This window comes from Aphelocoma coerulescens, chromosome 1A (assembly GCF_041296385.1).
Source record: "Aphelocoma coerulescens isolate FSJ_1873_10779 chromosome 1A, UR_Acoe_1.0, whole genome shotgun sequence".
NCBI classification, from domain to species: Eukaryota; Metazoa; Chordata; class Aves; order Passeriformes; family Corvidae; genus Aphelocoma; species Aphelocoma coerulescens.
This window is the reverse complement of record NC_091014.1, coordinates 6,640,654-6,667,017: the sequence shown is the minus strand read 5'-3', so window position 1 is coordinate 6,667,017 and position 26,364 is coordinate 6,640,654. Positions and strand designations below refer to the sequence as shown.

General features: G+C 37.9%; 1 protein-coding gene across 6 annotated transcripts in view; it reads left to right on the top strand.

Moving 5' to 3' along the window:
* Nucleotides 1–25,334, top strand: part of USP6NL (USP6 N-terminal like) — a 112,500-nt gene extending 87,166 nt beyond the window's left edge. For 5 of the 6 annotated variants that reach the window (XM_069034750.1, XM_069034770.1, XM_069034776.1 and 2 more), the window contains 7 exons: nt 1,582–1,630; nt 3,289–3,409; nt 6,666–6,760; nt 8,330–8,395; nt 8,483–8,582; nt 10,736–10,888; nt 21,744–25,334. In XM_069034750.1, coding sequence (XP_068890851.1) covers nt 1,582–1,630; nt 3,289–3,409; nt 6,666–6,760; nt 8,330–8,395; nt 8,483–8,582; nt 10,736–10,888; nt 21,744–23,185 — 2,026 coding nt within the window. In that variant the 3' untranslated portion in view covers nt 23,186–25,334. Of the gene's footprint in view, nt 1–1,581; nt 1,631–3,288; nt 3,410–6,665; nt 6,761–8,329; nt 8,396–8,482; nt 8,583–10,735; nt 10,889–15,887; nt 15,934–18,283; nt 18,364–21,743 lie in introns of all 6 variants that reach the window. The other variant, XM_069034783.1, reaches the window with a different exon arrangement.
* The last annotated feature ends 1,030 nt before the right edge of the window (nt 25,335–26,364 follow it).

The following is a 26,364-nucleotide window of genomic DNA, read 5'->3' as shown; positions in this document are numbered from 1 at the left end:
TGTCAGCAGAAGCTCGTTGCCTCATCAGTTTGGGGTTAACACAAACAGAGCCAGCTCCAGTCCCTGTGGCTGTTGTAACCGTGCCCTCAGAGTCCACAGGAAAGCCTTTGGCTGCCTAAAGCAATTTCACACTTGGAATAGATCTCAGAATTACTGTACATATATTATGCATTTCCAGCAATGCCTCAATGAAAAATTCAGAAATCATTTCACATAGCAGTGAAATAAAGTCCCCTGGGTAAGTCAATAGCTTGTTTGACTTTTAAGCAGACTCTATGTCTTTGAAGGGTCATTCTTTTACAGGTCTTTAGTGCTACCATCTAGTGTAAATAATACTAAAATCACCATTATTCTGTGTATGTAACTGTGAATGAGCTAGAGCTCCTATGCTCAGTTTCATATGGTCATCTGAGGGTACAGGAGGTTTGTGTGTACATTGGGGACCTGTTAGTTTGTCCTTGTAAAATGAAGCTCCAGCTTAATGGCTAGTACCTTGTTACACTTTTCTTTGGTTACTGAAGAATGGCTAAACTTCAGTTCTGCAAGAGGGTAAACCAAAATGCCATAATGTAGATGTTTTGATAAAATTCTCCAAGTATAAATCCTCTTCCCAAAAGAAAATAAGCACCTTCTGGCTTATGCTCTCTGGTTTTTAGCCTGCTAGTACATCTTTTCATTCATTGATTAGTAACAGGAAGAAAATTTCGCTGGACAGAAAAAGGACAATATGCAAAACTCAGCTGTTAAATTTTTACAGTTTTACTTGTAGATGAAAGTAGGCATTCAGGTATCCAGATTCTCTCCTGAACAGGTGACAAAAAGTAGCTGTGAGTTTAAAAGTTGATCATGAGAGCTCTCCACCATTACTTACATATACCACTTGGAAAGAGCAGAGTTGTGCCTGTTGGTTTGTTGTTGTTTGGGGTTTTTTTGTCTGGCTAAGGTTAGACTGTTTTACAGAAAGCAAAGGACCTCTACAAAGCTCTTTGTAATTCTAGCTCTGAAGTATCCAGAGATCAACAGAGGGCTTGAGTGCAAGATGCTGAGCCAGAGTTAATACTGTTTTTCTTCAGTTTGACAGTAGCAATCACTAGAGCAGACTCTTAAGTTTGGTGCCAAGATTAAGACACCTTTGTGGCTGCTTTGTGTATTTCACATCTTTACTTCTACATCTCTGTTTGGAATCAGTAACAGCTGTTAGTGTTCTGCAAGCACAGAAATCAGGTTTAGGGCGTTTAAATTTTGGCATTCAGAATAAATCAGTGTTTGAAATGTCACCCATGCAATGATTCACTTTACCTGTCTGTAAAAATGATGATGTGCCATCACTCTCTTCTAAAGTATTATTGATACTTTTTGAAACATTTCAACATGTAAAACATCTTAAAGGTGCTAATTATGAAATCGGCTTGAAATCAGAAGCACTTATCATTGTGAAGTGTGGTTTATCCTGTACTTTAGTGCTAGACAGGTTAAATTGGGAAAACATGTTTCCAAAATGCAGTTCACTGCTTCTATGTTTTTCTGTTTTTACAAAAGATAATACTATATTTTTTTCATTTTCTGCTCTTATTTCTTCAGGCAACAATCTTTGTTCCATGTTTTAGCTGCATATTCCATATATAATACGGTAAGTTGTGTTCCTTCACAGTTAAATCTGGTTCTCTGAATGTGCTGTAAGATAACTTGCATTGCTTCCTCCCTAGAAAACCAACAGACATTTCAGAGACCTTTGGAAGTACACAGAAATAAATAATCTGTTGATGTGTTTTGAGCTGAAGTTAAAATAAAGCATTTCAGTTATGAGTTTTATTGGACAGACTGAGCTGTGCTTACAATTCGGCTGAAGCCAAGGATTGTGTCTAATTAAAATAATGAATTTGTGTTGTGCTGGAGTGTTATGTGACTGATACTTCCCCCCATTATGTTATCTGCCTCCCTTTCATTTGAATGATGGGGAGGAACATACTGCAGAAAGATGCATGTTGGAGTCCACAGGTGTATTTCATAACCTGAAAGGTTCTAAAAATTTGAAATTAGTTTAAAAGGTTGCATCTTCTTTACATAAGCCCTTTGTCTTGGCTGCAGTCCTGGATGGGGATTTATTAGAGTGGGCTTTCCAGACTGTATCATAAGGGTTAGAAGCTTATGTGTTTTGCAATGTCTTTTGGCTGTATGCTAAAAATAGAAGAGAAAGAAACACCATCATGTCCACGTTTAACTGTGGTTTTAATGCACTGTCCCCTCATTCCTTGGGCCCATTTTGAGCATTTCTGTGTATCTTCCATTTTGTATCCATCAGCAACTCTCTAGAAGTCAATATCAATTATATTAGCTTTAGAAGAGGAAAGAGAAATTAAGCAGTTATTTGAATTAAATACTGGTTTGTTTGGATTTTTTCAAAGTTCTAGGAAATGTAACCTTTCTGTCTGGCCTTTTATGTCTTCTATAAAACATTGGACTTGTATTTTCAAGTTGCATGAATAATTATGCTTAAAATCAATCATTAAACTGTAATGATGAGAATATTATAGTGAAGTTTTTATTTTGCACTTCTGTTGTTGTGTTTTTCCTCTTAATGTGTAGCAGTTCTAATGCTTTGGTTTTATCCCTAGAACAAAGTTGTGCTAAGAATTTGTAAACCTGAAAAAACGTACTCAACAGTGAAGTAATTTTCCGTACAAATACTTTATTGATGGGGTTATCGGAACAGCTGAATGATAGTGACAGCTGGTTCCTGCCATAAAATTCAAAATTAATAGCAGAGGAAGTACTCAAGTTCAGTTTTGGAACAATAAAATTTTTCTTTGGGTTTATTAGAGTTGCTTGCTGTTGGGCTGATAAACTTGAGCAAGTTTATAGTTACAGGTCACTGTTGAAAAATCCTGCAGTTATCAGATGGTGCCCTGACTGTAAACCAGAACAAAGACAGATACTCTCACCCTCCATAAAACCCCCCAAATTACAGCTAAATGAGAAATGCATCCATTGGACAATAAGATGATACAGTAACTTGAAAATACTAGTACTGACAAAGGATTTTGTTCATCAGTAGTGAGTTCTAATGAGCAATCAATACTTCCAGGTTATTTTTCAGTTGGAGGGTTGTGCATCATCCCTTCTACCTGTCAATATTTTTAATGTTTAAATATGAAGTGTGTTTGGTGGGAAGCTTTGCCATCAGGACAGGCATCATCTTTCCTCCAGTACCCCAAGGAAAAGCTAAAAGCTCATGGCTATGAGGCTTTTGTTTCCAGCATTTTAATATTTCCACTGTATGGTTTTCAGGAAGTTGGATACTGTCAGGGAATGAGCCAGATCACAGCTTTGCTCCTGATGTACATGAATGAAGAAGATGCCTTCTGGGCCTTGGTGAAACTTCTCTCTGGTCCAAAGCACGCTATGCATGGTATGGAGTTTCATGTCAGTATATTTAGGTTTCAGCCTGTCCTATTTAAGCTGTAAATTATTTGAAAATGGAACTATACTGTTCTGATTGGTCAAAAATAAGACATAATGGGAGTTTTATACTTGAGGGAGGTATTGCATGTTACTGGAGCTCTCATCCGTAAGAGTAAGTAATGGTTTTTATATGTGATATCTTTCAAATAGTTCTTAATGAAAATCAGATGGTTTCCTCTTCTCTTATTCTCTCAGGGAATGTAACCAATTGAAAGCTGGTTATGTAGACATCTATATAGTAATAAAATAGTAGTGGAAACCTAATAGAGAATGTGTTAAATAATATTGCAGCTGTGCTATCATTTGGCAGGACAGGAATCTGCAGTAAAAAATGGGCTTTTGTCTAGGTATGAACTTCAGGCTTCTCAGTTTTATCTCTGCCTCACACAGAATTTCCTGCTCTCTTGGTAATGTTGTTCTTAAGTTATTGGTAGTTCTCTCTTTCCATGCCAGATTTATTATGATCTATGCATATTACATGGCTGTTGGTATGGAGGAAGTCCAGGAATTCCAAAACCTTTGTGATGTTACAGTTGTGGTGATTCACAAAAGCTGTGGTTCTTGGAAGGCTGCAAAAGTAAATGCCATCCAGAACTTGGGGTTTTAGCAAATTTCCAGCAAGCTCTAGCTGCTTTTCCCTGCTGAAGAATTTCTCATTCTGTGATATCTTCCTTCCCAGGCTTTTCAGTGTTCCTGAATGTTCTCCACCCCCAAAACAAAGGGATGGTTTGTTAGTTTGCTGTTTACAGTTCTGCAAAGCTATCAGCACTGGGGGAGGAAAAAAAGTGTTACCTGATGTCAGTGTCATTTATGAAATTTGAAATTTGTCAAATGTCAAAATATTTTCTTGGAGCTTTACACAATAAACACAGACTAAAAGCATCTTGCAAAAAATCTACAGATTTCATAATAATCCAAACCTGTGCAACTGCAACAGTGTAGAATATTGAGTTCCTCAAAACTCACAGAAAATTCTAGGTGTTTTGGGGGAAGTAAGTCAAAATCAGCTCCCTATTTACCAAATCATGTGCATGGTAAACAAAGATGTGATGAACAAGAGAGTGAACACAGACAGATTTGTTGCTTGAGATATTGCAAACCTCTCTCTTCTCCTCCTTCATTCCTATCACACACCTGCCAAGTGACATGAGAGGGAAGGAGGGAGCTTTGAGTTAGCCCAAGGCTTGATGAGCTCCTCCACAGGGCATATGAACCATTATGCCACAGCTTTATTAGACACATTGAAACTGTCTTGGCAGCTCCTGTTAGGCAAGTTTGCATTTATAGATATGCTGATAAAACTTTAATTATAACTCATGTGTTGCCAATTTATCATTTATTAAATGTTGCCAACTAGTCTAAGGTTCTGTCTTCAACCTGTTGGACTAGATAATCTCCAGAAGTCCCATGCAACCTGTATTTCCTGTGATTCTTAGAATGTATCTGTTTTAAATCAGTTTATGTCACTGAGCAGCTGTAAATATCACTGCAGATTGTGGAAAGAAAACTTTAAAACTGATTTAACTGATGTCATATTACAGTTTGCGCTTTCTGTGTTCTTCTTTGGAGATAGTAGCTTAAAGCACTGTTTGTCAACTCTTTAAAGCTTAAGTAACTTCAATTCCAATTTGCCAATATCTGTGAAGAAAAACTTTCCTAATTGCACTTGATGCCACAGACCCATCAGATGCCCAGAAATGGGCATCTCCCTATGGAAATCATGGGAGTGGGCTGAGTAATTCAATTGGAATCATATTGACGAGATTAGGATGGTTGAAAGCTCCTCCCCACAGACAAGGTTCTTCATGTGTTTTTCAGTTTTACCTGTGATATGGCAACCTGGAATACTTTTTGGGTGCAGCCCATTAGCCAGACTAATTTCTAATATAACACCACTTGAAATCAAGAGATGAATTTGGTCTCTGAGGTATTTCATATTGTATGTGAAGTCTCTAAATGATAAAAATACAGATACCTGACCCTGAAAATTATCTCCTTTTTTTGGAAGCTCTTTCCATTGATCTTTTCTACAGTCTTAAAAATTCAGCATAACGAGTTGGTGTATATAAACGTGAAAGAGCAACCTTCCATGGAAAAAGAACCTTTATTGTTACTGTTGATGGCTAATTAGCTTTGATGTAGTCATTCACTGTTTACAGTAAGAAAAAAACCAAATGCCTTGCCTGTGTTACTGAAATTTCCTAATATGCAACCTGACATTTAAGTATTGTAGAATTTGCATTTGTATCTATAAAATACTAAACCTGTGTGATTCTGAGGTAGTAAATCCTGTGTTTTAGTGACTATGCACTGAGTTACACAATTGCTAACTAGAAAGACTTTGCTTTTGGGTTTGGAACTTCTTTAGTTTTTTTGTTTTTTTTTTTTTTAAGTGGTATGGCTGCTATGGATCCATACTTGTTCTTCCAGTTTTCATACTGCTTAAAAGATATTTGGGTTTTTTTTACAACCTTTTTCATCCTAAGAATAGGGAACTGCTGTACTAGATCTATATAACCCAGTGTCTGTCTGTGATTCTTGGCCTTGTGTTATGTGTTTGCTCTAGGCCATTTTTTAACTCTGCTGATACCTCAGTTGGAAGGGGATCTTAGAGCTTTCCTTTTCCATGTATGATCACTAAACCTATTAGATGGGGTTTTTATGCCCATTGTTTCAGTTGTGTGAGCTTACAGTCTTTACTTATAGTATATAATCATGATATTTGTCTTGCTGGGATATCCCTCTTGTCTTTCTTATGGTCTTTTCTTCAATGCAGACAGTTCTAGTAGACACCTATGCTGTTTGCCCTTCTATCATGAATTTTCTGGGCTATAATTTCAATTTTAGTGGGTGTGGGTTGTGATTCGTTGTTTTGTTTTCTTTTAAAGAATAATTATAAATACGGTTTTCACATGATCTTATATTGGGTTGACTAATGTAGCACTGATGGATCTGCTGTCACTTGTCATTCTGATCTGATTATAGTCACTAAGTCAGACATCTAATAATAGTCACTACTATTGATTATAGCTATTTAGGCAGGAGGATGTGCATATCTGTATGGAAACATCAAAATATTGTTACGAATATCTGTTCAGATTCAGTGGTCTTATAGAAGGATAATGTTCTTGGAGTCTTAATGCCTTTTAAAATGTAATTTTTATAGTACAAATGCTTGTTAAACGGTCAACTTCTTTTCTTAGGTTTTTTTATTCCTGGTTTTCCAAAACTGTTGAGGTTTCAGGAACATCATGACAAAATACTGAAGAAGTTTTTGTCCAAACTTAAGCAGCATTTGGTAAGTATTTATTTCACTATACAAGCAACGCTACTTTACAGCTTTCTACCTTGTTTCAGTTCAGGTGAACCCACTAGATCAAGAATACTCAAACCTCAGGAAAAAATGAAAAGCTTTAAGAGGCAGATATGCTGTTGTTTTCATTATAGACAGAGTTATGGTGCACCTTGGCAGAATTATGGTAAAATTGGATCCTAAGAGTGAGTAGTTTGGATGTCTGTCTCACTTTGGACCTCTGCGTTAAGGACAATGTGTGGTTCTTCTATTTGGCCTTGTGGGAGCTGCTGTAAGCAAGCTGATGCTAGAACATTTTATCAAGGGCTTTTTGTGTGTTTAGCATTGTGGTTCATCTCTGGACAGAGGTGACTTTTATGAACAACCAGTTTTAATCTCTGTTTAAAAACTAACCTTTATAAGAGGGGTTAGTGGTCCTTTTAAAATACTTCTATTTTCATGAAGCTAAATGTAGAGTTTTATCTTTTCTGATACTCTTAAATAGAAAATAATATGCCTTTTTTTTTTCTAATATTGGCTATATTTATTCTAAGATGTAAATTATTTTTCTAATGGGAGAAAAATGTCCTTCCAGTAGTCATGAAGAATTTCCTTTTACAGTACATTGGTACTGCCAGAATTCATCTCCAGTTCTTAAAAGGTAGTGTTAGAGATGCTCACTTGCAACAACATCTTTTTCTTCATCTCTTCATGTGAGTGTCACTCAAATGAGCCAGTGTTAACTCCTGAAAGACAAAAGTAAAGCCTGCATGTAAACCAAAGGGATTTGGCCCGTTGCTTATTCAGTGTTTGTATAACTGAGTTCTTAAATTTGGTCCATAATTTTTGGAAAAGCTGAATCTGGCAAGCATAGAATATGATGTTATTCCACAGTTAAATTTAGGATTTCTTAACTTCTCAGCTTTTCCTTCAGCTTTTCCTCTAACTGTGCGAAGGACTTTGAAGAGCTCCATGAAGCTGCAGAGAAGCTTTACCAGTCTTTGAATGGGTGTCATACCACATGGATTATCAGTGCTCTAGGGGAAATTAGGCCCCTTAATTCAGAAATAAAATTCCATATCAGCCTACATCCTGTTTTTGAGTGGTCATAGAATTTGGTTGTTTTACAATAATTTCTGGTGCATATATATTTCTGTAACAAAGTCCTTTCAGCCTTTGGCATAAATTGGCAGCCTTGCTACAGAGAAATGAAAGACTTAATGGACCTAGTGCCTGAACTTGGGTTGCTCCAGAACACTGATTTATTTTCTTGAGAGAGGATTTTATCCTCTGCTACCTCTGTACCAAGAACATGATAAAAGTCTAGGATGTATTAATACCTTCTGCATTTCCAAGTGCATGTTCTTCAGGTGGTGAAATTGATGAAGAAAAGCTATAAAAACCAGAATTGCATCTGTTGGATTGAAGTAACAGTGTCTTATATAGTTTAATTAATTATTTATTGACTATTGCGTACATTGGCCTCACGGGGAAAATGTTTTTTCATGGACAATTCAATTAATTACTTGAATTTTTGAAAATGTTTTTCAACTTCTTTTGTTGTGTTGTTTGCAGGACTCCCAGGATATGCCCACCAGCTTTTACACAACCAAGTGGTTTTTCCAGTGTTTTCTTGATCGTGTGAGTATGTTTTTCTTTCTGTTGCAGTTTTCAATTGTGACTTGGGGTAGACTGTTTTCACAGAATTGCCTGATTCTGTCATTGCAGACTCCCTTTACATTAAGCCTCAGGATATGGGATATCTACATACTTGAAGGAGAGCGGATTCTCACTGCTATGTCTTACACAATTCTGAAACTGCACAGAAGTAAGAAATTCCTCAAACATTTGAAACCTAAACAGACGTTCAGCTAGTTTTGATCTGATTTTGTGTAGTTTGACCTTAATGTGTGAAAATCTTAGTTTCCCATTTGCCTTATGCTGCTTCTGAGGGATATTTTTCATTCCTTACGCACAAAAAGTTAAAAATCTTTGCTTTATTTTAATGTATGTATGTTGTGGATTGACCTTGGCTGGATCCAGGTGCCCACCAAGCTGCTCTATCCCTCCCCTCCTCCAGCAGGATTGGGGGAAGGAGAAAGCAAGATGGACCTTTCTAGACACCAGTGTGCAGCACAGTACTGTGAGGGCAGATGTGGGGAAAATTAATTCCATCTCAGCTGGGTCCAATGCAGTGTGATTGTCAAAGAAAAGTATTTATTAGTGTCAAAAAGTTATTTGGACCTGAAGTGAGTTGTATTGCTGACTAAACAGTGGGGTGAAGTGTGGTAGTTCCATGGTCTGGAAATGGCTTGTTAGCCCTCACAGGATTTAAATTAATTAAAAAAGCACACAAAGAATCCAGAGTGTGCCACTAAATGCTGAAAATCTACCAGCAAATACCTCAGCAACAAGGAATCACCAGTCTATGTGGTGATAGCATTGTTTGTCCAAGAATGTAGTTAAAATCCAGAGTTTCTCTAGTCTGCCTGTGTGACCTTCTCCATCTCTTGACTTCAGGTGAGGTAAAAATTGAGATTTTGGATAGAACTGTCTAAAGCATCTCTGCTTGGTTCCCCAAAGTGACTTAGCATCCTAAGTTCCAAAGGACCCAAAAAGATTTTGAAGGTGGATGTTGGCTTCTAAGTAGACTTGAGCATTTCTATGGATGATAACTTGTAGCTCGAGTTTGAGACCCTTCCTGTGGGATTTTGGTTTTCTGAGTGAAGTCACTTGACTCTCTGTAAATGCAGAGAGGTCTTCATGGGGCCTGCAGAATCAGTGTCATAATTTCCTTGCTAGTTTATCCTTCTTGAACTGTGGGGATGCTACCTCACTGTCTCACTGGGGTGTTCCCATGAGCTTGTTTACAAACTGCTCTGAAAAATGGAAAAGGTTACTTTTTACCTTACTGCACTTGAGAAAGCTAAATATTTAGAGGCAAATCATTAGGCTTAGCATTTTGGTTTTTCTTTATTTGCAAATAGACATCTACTTGGAAGTTTTTTGTTATTCTCCACTCTTTTAATGGGAAGGCCTGAGGAAAAAGTCTTGGGTGTGGATTTACTTGCTTAGTAAGTACACAGCAACTTCCTCCATGATCAAACACAGAGAACCTCATGGCAACAGAGGAGATGAGAAGCTGGCAGAAGACAGATTCTGATTTGTTTTCCAGTTTCTTGTCTACCCTCAAAAATGTGGATGGTATAGCTATCCAGTCAAAGTGTCATTGTGGAATACATGCCAAGAGCATTTTTATTACAGCCCCAAAACATTTTTTTATGGTTTCCATATTAAAATTATACATTCTGAAACTTTGAATGACATACAAATGATGGAAAAAGCGACATAGGTATGCAGTTACAGCCTTGCAATCCACATGACCTTACTGCTGTGTAAAAAGAGAAAGAAAAATAGTCTGATAACTGTAAAATGACTTTCAAAATGTGACCTGAATTTTCAGAGAGCCTGAAGCAACGGTTCTGAAGTGTGAGCTGCCATCATCATTTCATTGGGAGTTAATTCAGTTGTGAATGAGGGTACTGTAAACAGCGATTTTTAAAATGTTTTTCTGCTTTTCAGAGTTCCTAATAAGACAGATGATGTATGTTGTACTGATCTACAGCAGTGTTTGTAAGTTGAGGATGCAGGCTGACAAAGAAAGACCTGAAGCTGTTGGACATGAGAAGGCTGAAGGAGGATGACTTGTAGTTAGTTTTCTGCAGATGCCCTGTTTTGGAAAGCACTGTTCTAGGTAGAGAATAACATGTAGAAAGGATTTCCATGGTGACTTGCAAGTGAATTTTTAATGTATTTTTAGATCTCTGGTTGTAGAAATCTGTTATCTGCCTAATTAACAAGTGTTTTTCATTCTGCTTTGAAAACAAAAGCACCTAATGACTAAAGTACATTTAAACACATTTTTGAGTGTTCATTATCAAGATATCTTAATGTATAATGTACTGTTTTCTCCTTATATAGAGCATCTGATGAAATTACAAATGGAAGAGCTTGTAGAATTTCTGCAGGAGTCTTTAGCCAAGGATTTCTTCTATGAAGATGACTTTGTAATAGAGCAGCTCCAAAATTCTATATCAGAATTGAAACGAGCGAAGCTGGATTTACCAGTAGCTGGTAAGAAGCTTGCACATATGCAGAGTTAGATATTTGCAACTATTCACACATTGTTAATTTTTTAAATGTTAATTCATGCTGTTGAAAACTGTGCAAATATTTTCCTCTTCATCACTGCATACATTTGGGGAGTTTTTACCCAAAAATATTTTTACAGTGTAAAATCAGCACTTTTCCTTTCATGCATTTCCTCTTCTTTTGGTGTTTCGTTTACTGTTTTTAAGCTAATAGCAAAGCACTTTGAAAAATACCATCTTCTGGTAATTTTATTAACTTGAATTTATAAAACCTTTCAGATACAGGATTAAATATCAATGTTTCAAAGTGTCTGAAACACTACATTGTCTGAGAATCCAGACTGTTTTGTAGATTGATTAGATATGGACCAAACTTCAGGTCAGATAGGTTCTTCTGTTAGTCAAATCCAGATTTTTAATTTCTTGCAAGAGATAGACCTTCTGGGTGTTTAATTGAATAGTTTTCTTTGTTTCTTCTTAGCGTTTGTACTTTTTGGTTGCAGATAAGAGATGGTCGTTTCATATGGGCCCTACTTATGAAATGCATGGGATCTCTTCTTCCTCTTAAGATTCTATTCTCTTTTCTATCCCTATCTCCATAGTCTTTAATTAGAATTTTTCTTGTGATTACTCAGAGCCCTTTTACTTTATCCTTGCTAACTGTAGAAAAGTATGTGACAAAATGTTTTTTTAAAAATTACAAACATGGCAGAATTTACCTTGAATTAACTTAATCAAGCTGCTATGGTTAGCTTGCAGAAGTTAAGAAGTGTCAGAATAAAGATTGCCGATGTAGCATTGTTGTGATAATTTATTCTTTCATTAATGAACTTAATTTTTCTGTTTCTGTAGATATTATTTATTGTACACAGTATTGGGATGTGTCAGAACTACTCATCACAAATAAATACCTGTTTCATCTGCTTCTTAGCAGATCTGTTCCTATGGAGTACAAACACTTTCTGTATATTTGTTTCTTCTCTTGGTTCTTGTCAGCGTTTCCATTTCTCTTGCTCCATATTCCTGTGTTTTGCCCTCTTCCTGAACTTCTGTATAATCTGTCCAGCAGAATTTCTTCCAGCCACAGTAGGTGTAAGTCTTTTGCCTTTTAATCAGTTGCTTCCCCTTTCTCACCACAGCATTCCTGTTCTACCTTCTCTCCGTCTTTTTTCCCCAAGCTAAGTTTCAATCTCGACTTTCTCCTCAGAAGAAGTTGCTCTTTGTTGCTGCTCTTCAGCCATGTGCTGTCTCAGGCATCTTGTCACAGTGGTGACAAATATGAGCAACTGTGTCCTTTAACATCAGCTCCACACCACCACGTTACATAGATCATAGGAGTCCTGTCTCTTAAATCTTAAATACAGAGTTCTCCATGGTTGTGTTTGAGCAGTGAGGGGGTTATCCCAACTTCAGTTGTTTGTAGATGTGTAGACTTTTTTATGAATGTGTTAAAGTAAAATTCATCAGTGAAAAGTTCCACTTGAAACTGTGTAGGGGAAGAATTGGGAAAGATTTTTGTAGTTTGCTGCTTGATAGAGTTAGTTTATCTTCCAGCCTAGAAAATCATGTGCATGATAGGTCGTGCTGAGCTTTTCTGTGGAAAGTACAGAATTTACTGGAAATTTTCTTGATTCAGAAGGCAGAAAGTGTATTCCTAACTTACTTATGTTTTAAGGCCTTTGTTTTGGTAGAACATAAAATGCCTTCAAATGGAAGTTTGTTTGAGAATACTGTGGATTATCACAGAAAATTCAAGGAGGGATTTAGGTGACGTAAGTCACCCACCTTGTGACAGAAAATGTGAGACTCAAGGAGTCTTCTTGTGGCTACCAACAGCAAGGAATGGTGACTGTGTCTTCTTGCTGAGACACTTTGGCAGTGGGATACAGTTGTTTGATTTCATACTGTGCACACTTAGGTGTAACTTCTGATATGGTGAGCTGACAGGATGCTAATTGTTTTGAGCCACATTAATTTTTAATTTTGGTAGCTAAAGCAACATTGGTAACAAAATGTCTTTGTGTGTTGGTTTTTTTTCCCCCCTCAACATGAATGAGGGAAGTTTAATTTTAAAAAACAGGAAGATGAAAGCCAAAGGAAAGTGTATTTTGATGCTGGAATTGAGCTTTTTCCTTTTTGATTTCAAACTAGCCTGGACAGGCCTTTCTGTGTGGTATGCTTTTGCTAGGGGTAGAAGGGAACATTACTTAACCTTACACAGAATAAAAATAAAATGCCTTCATCCTAATCCTTGGGAATCTAGCTGATTTGTCTGCTCTTATCTCTGCTTGAGTGAGGCTGCCTCATTCGTTCTTCATATGAACTTCATAAGCCTTTGGTTTTATTTTATTTTTTAAAATTTTCTGCACTCTCTTAATCTTGGTTTTATTAATCACTGTCTTCAAGCAGTATTCTTTTACAGGTTCTGAACATTCTCTAGACATTCAGCTTTGCTCATGTGTTGTGGCAGGTTGATCCTGGTAGGATACCCTGTGCTGTCCTCAGCTGGGCAGAGGAGACAAAACAAAGCAAGACTTCTGCATCAGGATAAGAATAGGGAGGGATTGATCACTCAGCAATTGCTGTCCTGGGCAGAACAGACTTGACTTGAGGAAATGAATTGAACTTACCATGAATTAAATCAAAAGTAGGATAGTGAGAAATAAAATCTTAACAAAAACCTTCCCCCACTCTTCCCTTCTTCATGGGTTCAACTTCACTCCCATTTTTTTTCTACCTCCTCCTCCCCAGCAGCACAGGGAGGGGCAGGGAATTAGAGTTGTGATCAGTTCATCGTTTCTGCTACTTCTTTCTCCTGAGGTGAGGACTCCCTCACACTTCCCTTTCTCCAGCGTGGGGTCCCTCCCACAGGCTGCCAAAACCTGGCCATGTAAGCTCCATAGAGATGTCTGGCTCTACTGTCTTTACTACCTCGAGTCTTACTGTTTTTCTTCTAATTTAATCTAAAACATATGAAACTATTATATGTGGTACAGACACAAAAAATACTAGCCTGCTCATTTAAGTATTCACTGTAGCCTGAGAAAATAATGTTTATTTTAGTTTTCTCAGCTGAAATCAAAGCACTGCTTCCTGTCTTGTACGTTTTTTATTTTTTTCACTGAGCAAGAATTATACCTTTAAGAACTAAAGTAAAAATGCATGTTAGGAAAAAAGAAAAAAAATCTTCATCTTGCAATTGCATCAGTATCAGTCATCCAGGAATAGCAGTGAGCTAATTAAGCTCAGTGGAATTTTCCATCTGGCATCCTTTGTTAGGCTGTATAGATTTTCCTGCCCTAGTAGGGTAAGCTGCAGTAGGATATTAAAAGAGGTAATAACTTTCGTGTTACTTTAAAGTGGATGTCTGTTTATGTCTTACGTAGCTTTCTCTGGCTCACTTCCTCCATGGTTTCTCTCACTGAATTAAGGAGCTCCTTGTTCCCTTCAGAGCAGAGAAGGAAGGGACTTAGTTTAACATTTTCTCACTGATAAAGCCCCTAAAATGCTCAGCCAGAAAACATGGGTGTTAAGGGGATCTTGCTAATTTTGGATGTCAGTGAGCTGCTTTTGTCAATACCAGGGTTGTTTTGCATAAAGAAAACCATGGATTTTTCCTGCTTTCTGTGCTGATTTCTAGTTGAGTGCTGACCAGTGTAGGGTAGCCCATACTTTGCACCTGTAACCTCCAGAGGATGGCTTGGAACTCCAGTGCTTTTCCTACAGGAACCCAAGGTGGGTTCCCTCTCTTCCCATGATTCTGGAGATGGGGGCTGTGTGATAAGCACACCTCTTACTGGGAAGCTGTGGTTGTTGAGACCTTGGAATAGGGAGGCTGTGACAGCTGTACATAGAAACTGTTCTTGAAGGTACTTCTCTGACACACCCTCAAAAAGAAGAAAAGGCATTTGGTATTTTCTGGGTTGCCTGGAACATGATGAAAGATGTCCACATCGTGGCTGGTTCTTGAACAGCTCTCTCACCTAAATCTGTGTGACTTTACATATTCTTCTGGAGCCAGATCCAGTGTAGATTCAACAATCTCTTCCTTAATTCAAGGATGATGTTAAGACCATAATGAGAAGAACTTTCTTGGTATACACCACTGATTTCCAAAATTCCTCAATGCAAATTCTTTCCTTGTCTGTTATTTAAAACAGCAGCTAAATTCTATAAATGCTCACAAGATATGGATAGAATTTCCAGCTTTGCTGTAATTTTTTCCTGTAAGACTACATGAATAATGCAATGCTTAATAAACAATATTTATATATGGATAGATTTTTATAGTGTCTGACTTTAATAAACAGAAGTGCTTACCAGTGAAAGTTCCATATTAAAAATATGTTGCTGAAAACAGTTTATTAATCCAGTGCTTTGTAAACAAGACAGCCAGGGCCACCTTCAAGTCTTGAAGCCCCTCAGGTATGTTCTTGAGACAGTTTCTCACTTGTGTTTTAATATAAGGTGTCCTGAAAAGGGAAGGGCAGAGGGGTCCTGGGTTGGATTTTTAGCACTGGAAGTTTAATAGACTTTACAGCAGCTGAAAGCCTTAAGTCAGAGATAAAGGTCTTGTACCTTAATTTTAAAGCAATATTCGCAAATTTGGAATCTGTGTGTGTCCTTGTGATTAACACCAGCTTTAAACTGCAGTTCTTGTAGTTTTCCCAATCTTCTCTGTATTCAGGGAAAACTAGTAAAGTTTTAATCTTGCATTTGCCATAAATTTTTAAATGTTTATCTGATATTTGTCTTTGAAGTTAAATATTATTAAATTTATTATCAGTATCTTTTATTCACTTATCTATTTTACATAGTCTTCAGTGATAGTGGAGAAATGTGTACTACCTTAGTAATCTATTAAATATCATCTGGTCTCTCCTGTTAATGAGCCTTTTGACAGCCAAAACAATAGAAATACGTAATTCAGCTTGACTTCCTGTTACTGATGGTGTCTTTCTTTTGGTTGTGTTTTGTTTCAGAGGAATTTTGGATTTTTCTCTTGTACTTCAAGAATACACAAGTAGCTATTTCAGACAATGCACTTCATGTTTTAATCAACTAAACTATTTTTTTCTGCCTTGTTTCTTGTGTGATGCAGCTATTTTACAATACTGTGAACTAAAATAATACGTGGAATTAGACTAATATAGTTTGTATGTATCCTCAGCAGTTTTAGATGTTGGCTTTGCATCATTTAAAAATCTTTACTGTTTAAAACTTGCATGATCTTTAAACACATGATCCAGATGGTTGTGTTGCTCATTTCTAGTATTGCTGTTTAAAACTGACTTGTCAAGGAAGTATATTTTCTGGAAGAAATGTGGAATTAGGAATGTAAAGCACAATGGCTAATTTTACAAATTTCTTTTTTTGCAAGGGCACCTTACAGACATGCAGCTGGTCACCTGTATCTTCTGGCTGATGACTAAATCTGTTGAAATTTCTGTTGTTTATCTGAATGCAGATGTTTATAAAATAAGTTCTCCTTACTGTCAGTACTACAAAAGTGACAAAGCATCAGAGAAGGCAAAGAGTGCTTTTTGTTCTCCCTTCAAGTTGTCCAGCAGTATTTCGTTTAGCAACTCCTTTGCCAGTGATAGAGGAGGAGCAGAGGTTGACTTTCAGACAGCAGCTTGAGCTTCTAGTGCAGGCACTTAAATTTCTTTAAAATTCTCCTGGACTTGTAAACCGAAGAAGATGGGATGTCACTGGTGGAAAATAAACACAAAATTTCAAGATGTCATTTTAAGAGTTGTTTTTATGACCATTACCATCCTTGAAAATTGTGTTAGAACAGTCAAAGTGCATGTATTCTGGTGCTGAAATTAAGGACTAGACTGTTATTCACCGGAGAGAGCACTTAAAGCACTTTACTCCAATTACATGTCTGCTACTCGATGCATGAGGCTGTTAGTGCCTCCTGAAGCAATTATCTGTAAAAGTCTTGTAGTGGAGTTCGACTTCCACTGGGTGGTGGCCAAGGCTTGTTTGAGCAGGAGGAAGTCAGGAGGCAAACTTTCTTCTATATGACTTGTATTTCTTACCTTTTGGGGAACAGTCAGATCTGCTCATATTTGCTTTGCTCCTTTTCATGTCAGGGAATATGTTTGCCAACAACAAACAAGCATCTGATTGTTCTTGTTTTGCTTAAATTGTCTCTCTCCACTTCCATTACTCTCCTTCCTCATCCATTTTTCACCCTATTTCCTTTGTTGTTTGCTTATTTTATGCTATACTGCATAGAAGCCAACTAAGCCACTGCCTTTCTTTTAAAGGAAAAATAGAAAATCTATAGTTCCTGCTCGTAAATTCTGATACAAGCTATCATATTGCTTGTCTTTGGGAAAAGCCAGTAACTAAACTGTCTAGAAACCTACTCTGTTGAAGGAAGGAAGGAGAGAAGATGAGAGTAGAGATATTCATATCTCACAGGAATACTGGCAACTTGGGAAAAATCTCATTGCCCAGATCACTTCAGAGGACAAAGGGACATTTGGATGATTGTAGAGGTCAAAACAGTCACAGCTGAACTAGACAGCTGTGTCTTAATGACTAGTTTTAAAAAGCTTTCGATTCTTGTATGTAAACATCACAGATTGTATAGAAAAGCACTTGTCCCAAAAGTACTTCTTGTAGAAATCAGCAGTTTCTCCATTTCTCTGCCAGACAGATATATCCAGACAGTGAATTAACTCAGATCTTAGATCAACAAAACAAAGAGGTATTCAACTGAATTTCCTTGAAAACACCCAAATAAAATTTCGAGTTCAGATCTGAGGAGTTGGAACAGTGAGTTTAGTTGAAGTAGTAAAGGAGATGGTTGAAAATTGTATGTGAGGCTTTAGGCAGATTTGGAGTGGAAAAATGGTAGATAAAAGAAATGTGGCTTGAAGGAATTGGTGCTTTTGCATGCTTGTCTGGCAAGCTGTTTGTGTACCTTTTCAGGTAGAGATGCTTGTTGTGACTTGGTTTCTTTTGTTTGCATTTGCATTATGGTTTCTGTTCCTTAGCTTTTTGCTTTTACCACCTTTTTTCTTTCTTTCTTGCCAGCATGCAGCATCATGGGTTTCTTGCTGTTACTGCTGATAGTGGATGGCTTAAAGTATTCCCAACACAGTTGGCATGCTATTTGTGCATTGGAAGAGTGTCCCATTGTAGTCATGTGCATCGTGGTAATTTTGGTTATCCTCTACTTGTTTATTTTGCGAACTTTTTTGAACTTCTTTTTTTTTTTTTTAAGTATTTATTAGTTTCACTGGAATTGGCAACTGTTTGCGTGTGTGTGTGTATGGGCATTTAGGTATGGTTTGTACACTTCAATTAGAATTAAGTAGCCATTTTGCAGTTTCAAAAAAATTCCCTTTAAAAGGTGATTGGTTTGCAGGATGTCTTTTTGGTGGAGCATAATAGATCCTTACACAATTCTTTCCCTCCCAGTGCTTTTTATGGCAGAAGGTGATCAGTGCTGGAGCACCTTTGAACCAGAACAAGGCCTGTTCTGGTAGCCTTAATTCCTAAGTTGATACCTCCAGCAATGTGGCCTTGCTTGGTTCCACAAGCAGATGTGGGTGACTGAGCAACCAGTGCCACTTGTTTGTGTCCAAGGTCAAGTTAAATGGAATTCTATGGTAGTCCCGTGGCTAAGGTTCAACCTGTATTTCTTCTTTTCCCCACTGAGCCTCCTTCCACACGTTCTCATTGTTCTGTATTTTGTTTTCCCTGAAAGCACTAAGCTCTGGTGTTACCAGCCTATAAACATGGTATCATGCTGTTAAAATGTAGAGGCTTTCTTCTAAATGAACTGTTGTCTTGCACCACTTTCCTTGTTGCTCAGGATTTGAATTAGTGTTGAATTCTAACAATTTCACTACAGACATGGCAAGATTTCTCTGATAGTAATTTTGCAGCTGTAATTCGTGTTACAGAATATGTCATCTAGACCATGCAGCCCACATATGCCTGCTTGTAGGGTGTTCCTTTACCCTGAAATGAGTAGGAAAGGTGGTGCAAAGCAGCCTTGGTAGAATTCAATAAAAATGGCTGCAGTATTCTCACTTGGGTTTATTAGAGCTTAATTGTAATTAGGAAACCTTAAGTGTGTGAAATTAAAAACCAAAAACTCACACAAACCCCACCTTTATTGTGCAACCAAGTGTATTTAAAGGATCTCCTACTGCTCTGTAGGCATTTCTTAGAGTAAAAGCTGGGAGAAAAGAAATCAGTTCATGCTTTTGATGACCCTGGGCAAATGAAGGAAGCATTGCAGCTACCAGAGGAACTGGTCTTAAGATTTTTATATATATGACTAGAATATTTTAACTTCAAGTGTGGAAGAAAGTAAACACTTTTTCTAAAACATGTCTTGCATACAAGGACAGAAATTAAATAATTTAGAGATGTTGCAGAGCCATTTTCTTGTGCTATTGCATAACTACTTTGGATCTCCTGGAGGCTATAAATGGATTAGCAGCCTATAAAGATTAGTTTTGTATGATTTAGGTGGCAGGTTTTTGGTATATATTTTGTACATACCAGAGTATTTTTTCTTAATTCAGACTTCATGCTAATTTCACATTCAAGATTAGTAAGACTGAAAGCACTGCAATCTATGGTTTGAGTATCAGGAATATTTATTATGTGCAAAATGCACTTTTATTTAGGAGACAAGATCTTCAGCTTTGCCTAACCCTGTATTTGAGGATGCAGATGGAATTAAGTGATACAAATGCCTGTTGCCAAACAGAATCAAGTTCAGAAAGTGAACTCCTGTTCATAAAGACTAAAGGATAATTTTGGAGAGGCTGGTGCAGCAGTCAGTGTATTGAGGAGCTGTTAAATCACCCTTTTTTACAGCATCCATGCAACTCTTTCCGTTGTCCCCTCATCTGTTCTTCCAGTGGTGGAACACTCCCTTGCTGGCGAGTGCAGATCTGAGAGCCCTGTTCCAGATTTTAGCCTGATCTGGGAATAGTGGGGGCCCATATGGAAAGAGGCCAAACATCAGACTTAAAATTTCAGAGCTGCTCATTGGAGCCTAATGCTGAGGTTAGGCCCCACCATGTGCTATATGTGAAGTGAGGTTTCTGAAGTTATTTCTGAAGCAAAGGGTAGGTTTCCATATGATCTTTGGCTCTTAGGCAGAAAAATCAAGAAAACACTAGTTTAATTGTTTGGCAAAGCCAGGCTATTTCTATTAAGTGCTTTTATTTAGTTATCTTGTGGTGACACACAGCACCATTGTGTTCCTCTCTGCTGTCTTCCTGCTATGGCCTGGCTGGCTCAAACTCTGAGTTTTCATTTAGTTTATATAGCAACTGATCCGTGCTGGTAGTTTGTTATGCTGTTATAATAAATAACAGTGACCTTGGCTGCTGGCTTTCTTTAGTGTGTCTGTATCATGAGCCACTCATCATGAGCCTGCTCATGCCTGTATAAATGAACATAGCTCACTTGTAACCACAGCACTTGTCAGGGAAAGACATTTGTGTGTTTTCACTCCTGTGAACCCTTGTAGACAAACAAAAAGAATTTAAATTACAAATAGCTAGAAAGTGAGGTGCTAACTCAGATTATTTTACCAACAGCCATTTTATGTAATGTATTTTGCATAGCATTTAAGTAAGGGTAGCCATTCCTTTTTCCTCTTTACAGCAGAGCTTCTGCTGTACAAATAGGTACACAGTGAGTAGGATTTGTTTGGTAATGCTGACTTTAAAACTTTTTTTTTTAAATGCTGAACATCAAATGAATTAAATCTCTATTAATACATTTAATGGGAAGTGCATGACCTTTTCTTCTTATAATGGGACAGTAATGGATTACACAATTAAGTAAGTTATATGCAAGTAGATATGACAAAAGACTTTGGCTGCAATTATGAAGGGCGTTGACTGCTAAGGAGAAGGATTGCAGTAGAAGATTTGATGTGAGTTGTTTTGTGAGCAGCATCGAGTGCCATGAAACACTTCTTTATTGTTTCTGTATGTCAGTGTGGGTTGCTCTGGGTCCCCACACAGCTGATGTTTACCACTGGCTGTTACAATGTATTGAGCTCCAGTCTGGGAGAACTTTCCATTCATGTCCTTGTCCTGTAAATGATGTCCTTGTGTTTGGCAAAACCCGGCCACGGAACACTCAATTGAAACCATGACGTAGCTGGTATTGGTGTCAGCTGCTTCAGTTGTTCTGTATTGATAAAAAGCTGAACTGAAAAAAAAAAATTCTGTGTCTAGATTACTGGAGGTTTTTAATACTGAGGATGAAATTTTTAGGCAGGGAGGGTTTTAGGAGGAACAAGGTCTTAATTGTGCAGATGTTAATGAGGAGCTCCAGCTAAAAACTGAAGTGAGAGACAGTTCAAAGATGTCATCTGGGAACTTTGTGCATGTGAGGGAGGAGCTGATAGTGTAGCTTGCTAGAGGTGAACATTAAAAGATGAATGAATGGAGAACAGTCAGTTGGGAGAGGGATATTGGGAAGGATTTTTAAAGTGGACAAAGTAGTTTGCTTAATGTGACAATGTGAGGAGGCTTCCATACAGAGTAGGTACTGTAACCAGCATGTTAGAAAAATGGGGTTTTTTTCAGCAGTGTCATGACAGAGCAAAAGCTTGGTAAGATTGCATGAGCTGTAGGAAGGAAAAACTGGTTGGGATGAGAGGTTAAAGAAAATCTCTGTTTGATGTCAGTGTACAGAAGAACCTTTGAGGTGTCCAGCAGAATGGTGACCCAGAGAGAGGCCTAGTTAAGTTGTAGCTATTTTTGCTTACATGACTAAAAGGTCAAAGAAGGCTTCTGCGCAAAGGTGAATTTATGTTATTATTGGTCTTGTTTTAGGTAAAGAAGATGAATTTCCAAAGAAGCCATTGGGGCAGATTCCATCAGGACCTCAGCCTTCTGTGCTTAACTCCACTCCAGTGCTTAATGGACAGAACAGTACTGGTACACAAGCAGCAAGAAGGACAGAGAGAAGACCATCCACAGAAGAGGAACCAGAAAGTTCACCAAATGACCGAAAAAGAAACATTTCTGTGGAAAAGAAACCTTCCTTAAAACAGCAAAAGATTCAACCAATAGAGACACAAAACAGTTTGCCTAAGAGTGAGGTAGATACCAGAAAAAAGCCTCAACCAACAGAGCCAGACAATTTGAGTCTATACAATAATGCAGCTGCTAATCAAAATTCTAATGCTACTTCCAATACAAGAAGGGAATTTGTACCTAAGTGGAATAAACCGTCTGGTATCAAAATAATGGAAAAGACAATGCAACTCACTGCAGAGGTGAAAGGGAGGCCAGTAAACCATTTGGTTTTGGGCCCACCACCGAGTACTGGAGAAATGCAGCCTTTGAATGTAAAGCAAAAGGTGAGGGTTTTGGATGCTGATGAAGGTAAGCGAGGGTCTAATGCATCTCAGTATGACAATGTTTCAGATGATGAAACTGAGAATGAGAATGTTGTTGAGGAGATGCTTGAGAGAGCTCATCCACAGAGTCCTAGGCAGGTAGCATTTTCTAACAGTCCAAGAAAGCAAATGGAAAAAATACCAGCTCCTTTAAAAATACCCAATAATTACACCTTCACTTCACAACCCAGATCTCCAAAATATGCATCTCAGTCTGATGGCCCACCTCATGGACTGAATGTAAAACAGCCACTGCCAGGTTATAGTAATCCCCCTACTTACTATGGGAATTCTCCAAAGCATGTTTCCAGTATAGGCAGTGCAAGTTCTGCACCTCTGCATTACCATGGGAATCGACCCAGCCCCTCTGGAAGGCCATACCCTCCTTTTATATCAGTAGATTATTCCCCAAATAAACTGCAAATGAATTCCTATCCTGCCAGTCGCCAAAATCCTCTTTCACCAGCCCCTGCTCAGACAGAAGTTGGTCCTGTCGATGCTTACACCAGCAACTCGAGGTCCTCCCCAGGTGTCAAGTTCATAATCCCTCCAGCAGATTATTTACCAGAGGAGAGAAAGTGGCCAGATGCCACCTTTGTCTACAGACACGAACTCTACAGGCAGCCCTGGAGCCAAGACCTTAACAAAGGCCACTTGGATAATTTCCAGAAATACCAGCATTTTCAGTCAACACCTTTACAAGACCACAGTCTTCCTGCTGTTTCTGTGGATAGTCCAGTAAGATACAGGACTTCCCCAACCTTTGAAGAGAATGGTTCCCCACAGTACCAATATTCCAGCCCGTCAGCTCAAGCCCAACACTATCGGAACAGAACAGATGGATTGTCTATGCATGAATCTGTGCTTCTCTGAGAATCTGGCTGAGCTTAGTAAAATGGCAAGAACCAAAACCAGTTGAACAGTACTGTGTTAGTAGTAGTCCACCTCAATTCTCTGAAATGTGGATGGTTCATGTCAGTTCAAAAATAACGAGACTGTTTCAGAGATGTTTCAGACTTTGGTTGAAGGCTGGCGGAGTTCTTGGACTTGCATGGAAGCTACTGGAAGTGATCTAATGCACATAGACATAGCAATAAGCTCATATATGTCATGTGGTTCATGGTGTCATCACTCCTTACATTTAAATAACTTGTGTTACAATCCTTCTGCCTAAAACCTGTAACACACTGAAAAGTTTTATTTTGACTGACATTGTTAATGCACTGTACGGATTGTGTGTGTGCGCCTGTGTGAGTGTGCACTTACAGTACACAAACTCATATGGAAAAGAGCTAAAGAGTTTAAATGTAAATGCATTTAACTTTGGGCAAAGCTTGTGAAGTACTTTTATTTCATATTAATTTTTCTTTGTAATTTATTTGAGAAGCCATTCATTTTGAATGGGAATTTCTGTCATTTTTATACAGCTGCCTCAGCATCCCAGTATCTGTTCTGGGCAGGAGAGATGCTTTGGGATTATTAATTTAATCATATGTGAGAGTTAATTTCCTCTCCTTTGACTACTGTTTGTCATTTTCCTCAGCAGGAAGGAGCAGGCAGGCAAAAGCAGAAAGCCAAAAATGTCTCTCTAATCTGGCTAAGAAATGGTGCTTAAATTCAGGGCAGTGTTTAGGGGTTTTTTAGGTGCATCGAAAGTGGAGAACTTGTACCTTCTCACCCAAATCTACCTTCAGAATGTCATTCTATATGCAAAATACTGGAGCACAGTGAGACTAATGCCAGATACAGAAATGGTGCTGCACCCTTCACTTTTTGCCATGCTGTGCTGTCAGACTAAAACTGGTTGCAGGGCCAAATCTCACAGGTATCAGAGAATTGCACAGCTCCTTGACACCTCTGTGAAGTGCATGCAGGAGTCTGAGCTTTGCTCCAGGCTTGATATTCCCCAAGCTGTGTGAGTATGCAGTGTCCCCTCTCTTAAGCTTTGTCGAGTGGATTCTGTTGTGTTTTTGCCCTTTTCCCCCCAAATTGCTGGCGGGTTCGTGTCTGTGCTGGGCCCTGTGCTGCTGTGGTGTCGGGCTGCTCGCACTGCGCGGTGTTTTACACTAAAATGACGCTGACTGTTGTTAACAGGAACCTTAAACTCCTGCTAATATAAGTAATTCTAATTAGTGTTTGCAGCCTTTTCTACTTTGTGTTTTCCTTTCTTTGACTGTGAATTGGGGGTGGAATTAAAAGCAGGTGAAGTGGCACATGTAGGATGTAGTCCTGTGAGCTGCAGGACGCGCTGACCTCTCACCGGGAGCTGAGGCAGAGGAGGGTCTCTCCAGAAGAGGTCCTTGGAGTGCTGAACAGAGAGATTTCTCTAATGCTGAAGTACTAAACGTTGATATCAACACCAGTTTGATATGGTTTGGAAGGTTGTCCTGTTCCCTTTTGTTTTGTAAGGTTTGTTAACTGAAAACATAGAAATGGATATTATTTTTTTTTCCTTTAAAGAATGAGCTTTAGTGCCTATTATTGCTGCAGGTTGGCTCTGTAAGTTTTAAGGTACAGAAGTAAAACAATTTTTACAAGTGGAAGTAACATTTTCTTAGTTTGTTTCAAAACTTTTTTTTTTGTGTATATAACGTGTCTGGTGTAATTTTTAATAACTGGGCAATTTTATGTCTTAAAAATTGCAAATGGCAGTGAAGTAACTGTAGCCAAGCACTACACTGAAATCCTAAACTAAAATTGTGAAGATAAATATGACTTGGGCTTACTTTAGTTCTGATTGCTTACAGCAGCTTAGAAATGTATGTATATAATATTGTGGCTAAGTGTAATAATCTCAGTGTTTAATGATGGTTCTGTAATTCATAACGAGGCTGTACAATTTATTTGTGCAAACAACATAAGGCTCCAAAATATGTATCAGCATTAGTAAATACTGTAGATTTTTATATATAAAATATATACACACTATTTTCTTATTTCATCTGCAACAGTTTTATAACTGTGTACCCTATTTTGATGTGACTGTATTTTTAACATGTTAAAATAATAATAATTAAGCTTATGTTGTTTTGTCTTTATTCCTAATTATTTGATTAGCTCCAAACTGGACTTTTTCTATTCTCAGCACAAATAATTGCTTTTCATAAATGAATCATGTATATATATGATGTAGCCTATTTAATTTGTACATGTTTATTTTTATACTGAGCAGTGTGGATACAATCTATATAGTGCTTTTGCATTATTGCAGAAGCGGCAAGATCATTGATTGTAGTTTATTACACTGCTAAACCTTAGCCTATCATTTGCAAAAGCTAGGAGCATAAACTATGATCATAATTTACTGGGTTTTTTTGCTCTAATAATCTCACCCAATATCAGTTTGAAAGAGAATTGTTGGCATGAGGAATTTGCAAAGTTGCATTGATCAAGGTGCAAAATAATAGTCTGACTGTGGCTTCTGTCTCTCATGTGTTTGGAGGATGCTGTTGAGTTCTTTTTTTAAAAAGAGACAACCCAACCTTGTGTCATCTGTTCGTAGTACAAAATACATTTTTATTTTTATTTTCATTTAACTGGACAAACCAGGCTCAAGGTACAGCCAGACTTGAGTCTGTCATTCATACCAGTAACAAAACCCACTTGATGGAGTGAAGTGAGACACAGCTGTGCCAGTGCTGTGCTGATGGAGGGAATCATCTCAGTGTCATGGATTAGATATCCTCATAAGAGCTTTGCTGTCACTGTTTTCTTTGATCTGAAGACAGTGGAGTGGTAAGTATCAACATAAAATACTTGAGACATTTTTTTTCTTCATATGGTTTCATAATTTTCCACAATCTCTGCTTTGAGGTGTATAAACTGTAGGTTTCTTGTCCAAGTTAGTTTGTCACGTCTTTCCTTGTGTTTGGTGAGACAAATTCAGCATAGGGATTTGGAGAATTAACACAGAAGACTAAGTAAGGAGACATGTCTAACTTCTGTTTTGCAAAAATTTAGTGAAATTAGGCTAATTAGGATTTAAGAGGAAAAGAAAGGACCTTGAGTATATGTTGTGGTCTTCTGTGGTTGTTTATCCTTTCACTTGGATG